This window comes from Silene latifolia, chromosome X (assembly GCF_048544455.1).
Source record: "Silene latifolia isolate original U9 population chromosome X, ASM4854445v1, whole genome shotgun sequence".
Classification (NCBI taxonomy): Eukaryota; Viridiplantae; Streptophyta; class Magnoliopsida; order Caryophyllales; family Caryophyllaceae; genus Silene; species Silene latifolia.
In genome coordinates this window covers 291,126,323-291,138,084 of record NC_133537.1, presented here as the reverse complement: position 1 = coordinate 291,138,084, position 11,762 = coordinate 291,126,323, and the positions used below count along the sequence as shown (strand labels likewise).

General features: G+C 37.7%; 1 protein-coding gene across 1 annotated transcript; it reads left to right on the top strand.

Annotated features, from left to right (window-relative positions):
• Positions 1-5,765: 5,765 nt before the first annotated feature.
• LOC141620301 (uncharacterized) lies at positions 5,766-6,569 on the top strand. The gene is made up of 2 exons (XM_074437211.1): positions 5,766-6,010; positions 6,095-6,569. Exons 1-2 carry the CDS (start codon positions 5,766-5,768, stop codon positions 6,567-6,569), a joined length of 720 nt encoding a protein of 239 aa, XP_074293312.1.
• Positions 6,570-11,762: the final 5,193 nt, after the last annotated feature.

Genomic DNA, 11,762 nt, shown 5'->3' with positions numbered 1-11,762 from the left:
ATTAATGGATTTGGGTTTATCGCTCGACGGAGATGAGCGGGGATTAGGTGGGAATGGCTGGGGTCCCCCATTGGCGGCGTGGAGTGCCCTGTTGCGATGGGCACTCTGGCAGGGCTACACATTTTAGTGTGTAGTCAGTATTGTGGAGTTGGTGATGGAGTTCGGAGTATATCTGTGACGATTGAGCTGTGTTATTTGCTGTGTTGTTGGATTATCTAAATTGTGTGATTAGTACTGAACCCGTTTATATTTTTTTTAAAAACTGTGGTGATCCATTCGGGGGTGGTGAGCAGTTATTGAGCAGGTGTGATATGACGCGTATGGGATAGCTGGGATGAGTCATCACGTGGCAGTTAGAAGTCTTCCGCTGTGTCAGACGATGTTTTATAGCTTTGATAGTTTTAGCAGTAGACCGTCTGAGAATCTTGTAATTCAGTTTTACAGTTTTGTTTTGATCATGTAATCACTTTAAACTATATTGTTATTTAAATTATGTTTCCTCATTGTCATTTGATTATCATTGCCTCGGGTAACCGAGATGGTAGCACTTCCATGCCTTAAGTGGTCCTGGTAAGGCACTTGGAGTGTGGGGGTGTTATAGTTTTGCTCTTTTGTCAGCTGCTCTTATACTTAACCGAAGTCCGTCTAAAGCTGTCGACAAGACTCCATATGAAATGTGGAAGGGAATGGTCCCTAACTTGTCCTTTATTCGGGTTTGGGGCTGCGAGGCTTATGTCAAGTGGAGACACGAGGATAAGCTCAGCCCGCGATCGGTCAAGACATACTTTATTGGTTATCCAAAAGGAACGTTTGGTCATTACTTCTATTCGCCTACCGAACATCGAGTTTTTGTTGCGGCTAGTGTGACGTTCTTAGAGAAAGAATTTCTCGAGAACAAGACAAGTAATAGAACCTTCGAGCTGTCGGATATTCCAGAACCAACAACCGAGGAACAGATGAAGGAAGTTGTTCCTCCAACTGATGATACGGTTAATATTCCTGAGGAACCTAGGAGGTCGGGTAGAGTCTTTAATCCTCCGGACAGATACATTGGTATGGTCGAGGAGAGTGACGTTTTACTCCTAGAGAGTAATGAACCCGCTACCTATAAAGGTGCAATGACCTGTTCCGACTCAAAGCTATGGCTCGAAGCCATGCAATCCGAGATGGACTCCATGTATGAGAATGACGTATGGGATCTTGTTGATTTACCTAATAAGGTAAAACCTCTACAGTGCAAATGGCTTTAAAAAATAAAGCGTTCTGTAGACGCGCAACCAGATACCTATAAGGCACAACTAGTGGCAAAAGGTTTCACTCAAGTGTACGGATTGCATTACGATGAGATTTTTGCACCTGTAGTCATGCTACGTTCCATTCGGATAATCTTAGCGATTGCCGCTTTTCATGACTATGAAATTTGGCAAATGGATGTGAAAACCGCCTTCTTAAACGGTTATTTGGAGAAGGAGTTGTACATGGTGCAACCCGAAGGTTTCATAGATCCTGAAAATCCTAAGAAAGTGTGCAAGCTTAAGCGTTCCATTTATGGACTTAAGCAAGCTTCTCGGAGTTGGAATCATCGTTTCGACCAGGTGATAAAAGAGTATGGTTTCACTCGATCGGTCGAGGAACCATGCTTATATATCAAGTCGAGTGGGAGCAAGATTGTTTTCTTGATATTGTATGTCGTTGACTTACTCTTGATTGGGAATGACATTCCTCTCTTATCTTCGGTAAAAGGATGGTTGAAGAACCATTTCCAGATGAAAGATCTGGGTGAGGAATAACGCATATTGGGAATCCGTATCTATCGAGATAGATCACGACGGATGTTATCACTGAGTTAGGAGTCTTATTTAGATAAGATTCTTCAAAGGTTCAGCATGACCAACTCCAAAAGGGGGAACCTTCCAATGATGTCTGGGATGCATTTGAGCAAGTCTCAGTCACCCACGACACCTGAAGGGATTGAGCGCATGAGTCGTGTTCCATATGCATCAGCCATAGGATCAATCATGTATGCCATGATATGCACACGTCCAGACGTGGCATATGCATTGAGTATGATGAGTCGGTACCAAGGTAATCCAGGTGAAACACACTGGATAGCTGTTAAAAACATCCTTAAGTACCTACGGAGGACTAAGGATTGGGTATTGACTTATGGAGGAGATACTAAGCTTTGTGTAATCTGTTACGCAGATGCTAGCTTCCAAACGGATCGAGATGATTCGAAATCTCAATCTGGATTCGTCTTTACTCTTAATGGTGTTACGGTCAGCTGGAAGAGTTCCAAACAGGAAGTTGTAGCAGATTCTACTACTGAATTCGAGTACTATTCCGCTTCAGAAGCAGCAAAGGAAGCTATATGGATGCGTCAATTCTTACAAGGACTAACCATAGTTCCTAGTTCGAATGACCCAATCACTATCTATTGTGACAGTAGAGGTGCCATCTTCCAGGCTAAGGAGCCTAAGTCTAACAAAAAGTCTAGACATGTACATCGGAAGGCTCACCTGATCCGTGATTACGTGGAGCAAGAGGAGATAGTGATTGACAAGATTGCTTCGGATGACAACATCGCGGACCCTCTCACTAAACCATTAAAATATGATAAGCATGAAGGGCACGTTATTTCCATGGTAATTAAACGTGTTCCTGAGTTGTACTAGTTGCTAATGAATTCGATACATTATCTTTTTCATATGCTATTTATAACTTCATCGTATTATTTCGTATTTTGTTTTTCATGTGGATTGTACGACAACATTGAACACCACAAAGTGAACTGAATTACATTATATTTGTTTTGGTCCGTAATCGCCTTCATGAGCTGATAACTCTGGCTATTATATTGTGAAGTTGATTGATGGTGGGTTCAACGAGCCATAAGTCAAACGGTTGGCTGATCGATCACAGATGCCAGTTATAAAGATACCTCGTAGGACAAATTGTGACAACGTAATGGAGTCCTAAATGTTTAAAAACATTCGGTGCCAGGTCGTGGATTGGACGTCCATTGTGTTCCTAGAGTCGATTCTTTTGACTATCGATTGTCTCTTGAGATTAAGGCAGTTTTTGGGTGACTTTGGTTTCTTTCTCATGGTCGACCGTAACAGGAGGCTAAGCAGATTTTCACTGGGTCATTTCATATTGTGCTTATATCTGCAGGATTCGAGTTAATGAAAATATCCAACCTTTATCAGGTTTAGTTATTTCTCAGGGCCACTCGAGGAGTTGTAACTGAAATGCATGGCCATGCTCGAATGATGATTCGTTTATCGCTTAATTTACTCTCTAGTCGGAAAACCACTCTTGATATTGATCACTTGTAAAATACGACCTTTGTGAATACGGATTTTGCAAATTGTTTTACATTGAGTGGGAGAAATTTTAGGATATGAGAATCGGTTATCGCACATACACTTGTGAGGACAAGTGGGAGTTTGTTGGAGCTTGTGTCCTCCACAGTTAGTGTGATAACGTATATAAATCTCTTATAGGTTCACAAGGGTATACTTAGTATTTTATCAGTTGATTAACGTTTACTTAATAACGGTTGGCTTGCTAGAAGTTTGACGTTATTATCATACTGATGGCGGTGATCAACTGGTCCCTAAAAGTCACACCTAAAGGATGTGTTTGAGAGATGTGATTGTATGGAAATATAATCACATTGATGCCTTATATGACTAAAAGGTTAGTCCATGTATTTGACTAAAAGGTTAGTCAATGTGATGATGAGACGATTATTTAATACAATTAAATAATATTAGCTGAGACGAATTAATTGTTAATTCGTAAATTGAATATAAACTGTTATATTTAATTAATGTATATAATGTTAGCTTAAACGAATTAAGATGTTAATTCGTAATTAAACGTAACCAGTTATATTTAATTAGCAAATTATAAATATGTTATATTTATAGTTAATGTATATATTATACGATATTGTCATAATAAATGTTGACAGACCGGTATTAATAAATCGACTGCAAACTGTTGTGGATAGACTTATTAATTCATGACGACATTAATGACAATTGATAAATAATACACATTTTATACATTTAGAGAACAACCAAAAATAAGAAGATTTTCTCCTTATTTTTGGTGGTTGGTGAAACCGAAAAAAAGGAGAAAAAGAGGAAGAAAAATATCTTCCCTTATTCACTCCATTTTGGACGGTTTTTAAGAGAAGAAAAGGGAGATTATTTCTCTCATTCTTTTTGACCTAATTCTCACATCACAAAAATTAAAACCTTAAAAATTAATTAACTTTTTAGGGATCTCATTCTAGCAAAAAGAGAGGCATTTCTCAAAGCATTTTGGGTGCAACAATTAGGAGAATATCGATTTCGATATTGTTCTTAGGCCAAATTGCTAGGACCAAAGGTTAATTCTGAATCTCTATTCTTTTGTTTATGTAATTCGTTTATGACTAGTAATTTCATATATCATAATTCGTTATAATCCGATTTTTTCTTGATGAAATATACCGATATTTCCAACACTTTTCACGGCCCTATATCGCTCTTCTCTTAGCACAAGAGAGTATGCTCGACTAAGAGAAGTGATGTCGTGTTCCATTACCAAGTTGGTGCAAATATGTCCATAGAGAACCGTGTTGAGCCCTATTAGAAACAGGTGAACATTCTCCTCCTCTCGCTCTTTGAGTAGCGTTGCTCCCACTCCACAGGTACACTTGGGAATACAGCTATAATTAGCCAATTTGTCCCAAATCATATTCAACTGAGTGTAGTATTAAACCACGGATAGTGTTCCTTGTTTACACTCATTGAGATCACTCTTTAATTGGTGGACTCGGGGTGCGTTTCCTGCTGAAAAAAAAAAAATCCTTCAATTTATTCCAAATTTCTGCCACTATCGTAGAAAAGGTGATACTTGGATGGAGTCTTGGTTCGATGACATTTCTTAGTCACGCTTTAACTTGGCATTGCACTGTCTCCACGCCACCGATTCAAGACTTCCTTCTCCTATTGATGTGGCGGCGTCAGGCTTCTTTACGTCTCCTTCAACGAATCCCAACTTATTCTTAGCGTCTAGACCGTGCATACCGCATCCGCCCATATTTCGTAATTGTCTCCATTAAAAATAGTTTGAGTTAACATCAAAGTTGGACTATCCGACGGGTGAAGATATAATGGAGATGACGGAGCAATGACATTCGGCTTTTCAGATCCGTCCTCCTTACTTTTATCCCCCACTATCATTGTCGGAAAAATTTTGATTGAAGAATTTTATTGTGTTTGTTTTGAAAAACGGTTTCAGGATCTTAATTGCTCTGATAGTATTGACTAATGTATAGCATAGAATAGAGTTGACTATAGCTTGACTTAGCTTGTATATATATGTAACAAACTCTTTACTCACATTAAGTTAATCATAATAAAATCTTTCCTTTATTTACCTTCTAGTGTTCTCTCTCTAAACACGATTTCCTCCATTGAAGACATCAATCAAGCTTCATCTATGGAGTTCAGAAGGTTTCATATGGTATCAGAGACTAAGGATTCGATCTGGCGTCTTCTTTTCTATCTTTTTCGCGATAATTTTCGTTCTCGATTCTGGTATATTCATTTTCCCCAATTCTTCGCAATTAGGATTTCTTCGCTTCCGCATAATTGATCACCAAATCGCATTATTTTTTGCTTCTTTTGTGCATCGTTGATTTTCTGCACTGAATTCTTGCGATTAATTGCTTCAAATTTACATTTCTTTGATTCAGTTTTGTCAAAATGCCTGACGATTCTTCTGCTGTTAGTTCGTCTGCTGCTAAATCTTACGCATGCTTCAATGATCCTCTTTACTTATCACAATCTGATCAACCGTCATTGAAATTGACTTCTACTGAGTTTGATGGATCTGGTTTTCTGTCTTGGAAATGTGAAGCTTATCTAGCTTTAATTTCTAAGAATAAGGAGGGTTTTGTCGATGGGACTTTAAAGAATCCTCCTACCACTGATGATTCTTATCATCAGTGGTTTCGTTGTGATCTTTTGGTCATGAAATGGCTGGCAAATTCTTTGATTTTTCCAATTAGAGAGACTGTATAATATTCTCGAAGTTCTAATGAGTTATGGTCCGAAATTCTTGAGAGATATGGTCAAATTGATAGTCTAGAGGTTTATCAGTTGAGGAAAGAGCTAGTTGAGACATCTCAGGCTAACACACCCTTAGTTGAGTACTATAGCAAGCTTAAAAAGACTTGGGAAACTCTTGATGCTCTTGATCCTGTTCCTCTCTGCACCTGTGGGGCAATTGATTCCTGTTCTTGCCATCTTCTTAAGAGAATGATTGATAGGGAGTCCAACACCAAGCTCATACAGTTTCTCATGGGACTAAACTCTGGTTTTGAGTCTACCAAGACCAATGTGCTAACTATGGAGCCTTTACCTCCTCTGCACAAAGCTTACTCACTCTTACAAAAAATAGAGAGACAGAAACAAATAGCAAGTACTGTTGATGTCATGGCTGAGGCAATGCTTATGCTGCTTCGAGATAATCAGATCCGAGGCAAGGTGATTGGAAGAAAGCCATGACTGATAATGGTGATGAGCAGCCAGTTAAGGTATGTTCTAATTATAACTTCAGATGGCATGATATCACTGAATGTCACAAGTTGATGACCTGTGAGCATTGTGGCAAGAAGGGTCATGTCATAGATTACTATTTTGACTTAACAAGAAACAAGAATAAGTTCAAAGGCAGAGGACCCTACAAGACCAAACATGCAACTACTTATCTTAGACCAGGGAGTAATGTTTATAAGAGGGTTGCTCATAATGTGGACACAGTAGCTATATGTAAAGCTGATTCACCTTTGGATCTCACTGATGATCCTAGTTCATCCACTGTTGGGATAACTGCTGTTGGGATTTCTGGTTCACAAAGTGATGCTGCACTATTTATGGATCCTAATATCCTGAATTCTATGGCTCAAACAATTTATCACCAAGTTATGAAGAACTTCTCTGCTAATAATCATACCCCTGCTTCTGTCCCCTTTGCAGGTATGGTCCCCTTTTCCTTTGCTAATTCTGCTTCATCATTGTCGGCATCTCATAATTGGATAGTAGATACTGGTGCATCTGACCATATGACACCACATGCACATTTATTACATGATGTGTATAGTTTAATGTATCCTATCCTCATTGCCTTACCTGATGGTACTATGAAAACTGTGCATAAGGCAGGAAAAATGAGAATTGATTCTCATATTACTTTACACAATGTCTTCATTGTGCCAGATTTCAAACAAAATTTGTTATCTGTTGGCAGATTGTTAGAACAATTGCCTTTACATGCTATATTCACAGAGAATTTGTGCATATTCCAGGACCTTTCAAGTAAGGTTACCTGTGCCTCTGCTAAGAAGATTGGAGGACTGTTCAGGCTACTACCTGAGTCTACTTTAGTCACTTTTCCCTTGCATGTTAATAAAAGTTGTAATGTGTCTGTGGCTAAAGATGTTGTTCATACTAGCAATTTGGAATTGTTTCATGCTAGGATAGGACATTCTTCTATTGAGAAGTTAAGACATGTACCTGAATCTTTTCATGGAATGAAAGATTTTTTTTGTGAAACTTGCATGTTAGCTAAGCATCATAATTTACCCTTTCCCAGAAGTACTTCACATGCTTTGCATTATTTTGATCTTATACACATGGATTTATGGGGACCCTACAAAGTGAAGAGTGTTAATGGAGCTAGTTATTTTTTAACCATAGTTGATGATTGTTCTAGTTGTACATGGACATATCTGTTAAATCATAAGGAAATGGTTCCTGGAGTGGTCAAAAGCTTTCTCAATATGGTAGAAACTCAATTTGGGACAAAAGTTAAGGTCTTAAGATCTGATCATGGTACAGAGTTTGTACAACAAACCTGTGATGCCATTTTAAGAGAATTAGGCATAGTTCATCAAAAGAGCATAGTTGGGAGACCTCAACAGAATGGGAGAGTGGAGAGAAAACACAGGCATTTACTTGACACTGCTAGAGCCTTAAAGATTCATGCCCACGTGCCTATTAAATTCTGGGGTGAGTGCATTCTGACGGCTACCTACTTGATCAATAAAATGCCTACTTCTGTTCTTCACTGGAAGAGCCCATTTGAGGTTTTGTTTCAAGAGAAGCCATCTTATGATGAACTCAGAGTGTTTGGTTCTTTATGCTATGCTTCTATGCCAAACACATATAAAGACAAGTTTGGTCATAGAGCTAGAAAGTCTGTCTTCATAGGCTATCCTTATGGGGAGAAGGGGTACAAGTTATATGACCTAGATACACACAAGATTTTTGTCAACAGGGATTTTATTTTTAGAGAAATTGAATTCCCTTTCAAATCTTTACCTAATACACAGTCTCACTTAGACTATGTTAATCTTTTTTCATTCCCTTGGGATGCATATACTTCAACTTCACCAAACAATACAAATACTGCTGACAATGGTAGTATTACTTCAAATACTGATCAAATTTTTTACTCACCAAACTCAAATATCAATACCAATATACCTTCAACAAATAATACTATTCCCATACAACATGGAATACCTGATTCTTCTGGCATACAACATCCTGATGTGTCAAGCCTAGCTGACACTGCAACTATTCCAGCAGTACAGCCAAGGAGATCTGTTAGAGAAAGAAAATTTAATTCAAATCTAAAAGATTTTCATTGTCCCACTCAAAAGAAGATCAATCCTTCCTATAATTCTAGATCATCTAATACTGTTTCAGCAGCTCTTCATGTAAAGATACTCCAAAGTCCTGACAATTTTGACACATCTTATGTAGCCTCTTTCGCAAATGTTCTGCAAACCAAAGAACCCAACACCTATAATCAGGCCAAGGATGATCCTCAGTGGCAAGAAGCTATGGCTAAAGAGCTTGCAGCCTTAGAGGCTAATCAAACCTGGGAAATGGTCTCTCTGCCTTCAGGTTATAAAGCAATAGGTTCAAAATGGGTTTTCAAAGTAAAGCATAGAGCAGATGGGTCAATAGAAAGATATAAAGCAAGATTGGTTACCAAGGGTTATAACCAAGTCAAAAATAAAGACTATAAGCATACTTTCTCTCTTGTGGCAAAGTTCACAACTGTGAGAACCATTCTTGCCTTAGCATCTGCTAAAAACTGGCCACTTCACCAATTGGACATCAATAATGCATTCTTGCATGGACATTTAGAAGAAGAGGTGTATATGACACCACCTGCTGGTTATAGCCATACTCCTGGATTGGTTTGTAAGTTGAAAAGATCAATTTATGGTCTAAAACAAGCAAGTAGACAGTGGAATATTGAATTAACAAAGTACCTTAAGAGTCTAGGTTTTGTTCAATGCGGAGAAGACTACTCCTTGTTTATGAGAGAAAGATCTGGTTTTCAAATGATGGCCCTAGTATATGTCGATGACATTTTACTCACAGGAGATGATCATGAGGGAATTATTCAAACCAAGACAGCATTAGACACTAAATTTACCATCAAGGATCTTGGATTAATGAGGTATTTTCTTGGTCTAGAAGTTGCTAGGAAGAGTACAGGGATCATGTTTAATCAAAGGAAGTACTTCTCAGATATTATAGCTGACATGAAGATGGAGGAATGTACAGCTTCAGAATTTCCCTTGCCAAAGGGTTTACACTTGTCCATTGAAGATGGAGAATTATTAGAGGATCCAGAATAATATAGAAGACTCATTGGAAGATTGTTGTATTTGAACCTCACCAGGCCAGATATATCTTACTCAGTACAACACTTAAGTCAATTCGTAAGTCAACCAAGACTTCCACATATGCTACCTGCCATACATGTTGTGAAGTATCTCAAGGGTACAATAAACACGGGCTTATTTTATGCCTCTGACTCACCTGTGGATCTTGTAGCATTCAGTGATGCTGATTGGGGAACTTGCACTTTCAGTTGCAGGTCATTGAGTGGGTACTGTGTTTTCATGGGCACTTCTCTCATTTCATGGAAAACAAAGAAACAAAAGACAGTGAGTAAATCTACAGTAGAATTAGAATATATAAGTATGTCTTTTGTCACTTCAGAATTGGTTTGGCTGGTGGCTTTGCTTAAGGAATTGAAGATATCACCTGCATTACCTATACAATTGTTCTGTGATAATCAAGCCGACATCCATATTACAGAGAACCCGGTATTTCATGAAAGAACAAAACACTTGAATGTGGATTGTCACTTTGTTAGAGACAAGCATACTGAGGGTTTTTTGCATCCTCGGCACGTTAGAACTGGGCAGCAACTAGCTGACATCATGACAAAGCCGTTGGGCTCACAACAGCATCGTTTTCTGTCCTCCAAGCTTGGCCTTCAATTGGTGAACCACAGTCCAGCTTGAGGGGGGAGTATTGACTAATGTACAACATAGAATAGAGTTAACTACAACTTGACTTAGCTTGTATATATATGTAACAAACTCTTTACTCACATTAAGTTAATCATAATAAAATCTTTCCTTTATTTACCTTCTAGTGTTCTCTCTCTAAACACGATTTCCTCCATTGAAGACATCAATCAAGCTTCATCTATGGAGTTCAGAAGGTTTCGTAGATAGTCTGATGCCATGTTAAACGTGATATGAAGATGAATGTTTATACTTCAATAGATGAATAAAACGTAATACATCCTAGTTTATATACCGGGGAAGTGGTAATTAGACCCCTTTACTTTGATGAATTGTGAAATCTAACCCCTTAACTTTTAATTGGAGTAATTGACCCCCTTACCTTTTCCAAAATGTGAAATTAAACCCTTTGTTAATTTTCGGGCCAATATCTCACCGGAATTTCATTTTCTCATCAATATCTCTTTCATATAATGACTTTTTTCTTCCTGAGTAACAATACTGCAAATGATATAGCCATATACAACTACAAATTTTCCGACTTACACAAAGAAAATAAAAATCAATAAATTGTACTTCTATCAACGACTATTATGTTTATCTTTCTCAAATTATGGTACTGGAAGTTCTAGTTTATGACAATCTCCAAATATTCCATTGAGGATAAGGGTAGAATTTGTATTCATAATAAATAATAATTAGATGATTTTGCGCAAGACACCATTGATGCTTATCATCATGAGAAGCATGAACTAATTACATTCTCCATTTGTTTCAATTTCCAAACATTGAATTGATAAACCTAATAGAAAAGTTAACGGTGGTGGGTACACAAGCTAACAACAATACTCAGTACAAATTATTGAATCATAATGAATAAAATTAGTTTTTCAATATAACCAAGGATGAGAAAAATAAAATTCCGGTGAGATATTAGCCGGAAAATTAACAAAGGGTTTAATTTCACATTTTAGAAAAGGTAAGGGGGTCAATTACTCCAATTAAAAGTTAAGGGGTTAAATTTCACAATTCACTAAAGTAAAGGGGTCTAATTACCACTTTTCCGGTTTATATACAACCACAATGCTATCATAATCTAGTCAACCTTCCCAATTGTAAGCCTACGAGTTAGGTAACTAAATAATATACTTGTACTAGCTTTTGAACCCGTGCCCGCACGGATTGTCTTTAAAATTGCATTATGAAGGTTTTCAATGTTTTCAATAATTTCCTATGAAATACTATGCTAAAGAATTACATAAATTTAGTTGTTAAGCTGATGTTAATTACCATATGTCCAAGTTAGGTGATACTTTTCTTTTAGCTCAATCTACTACATTTTGTAGTATACATTGCAAAC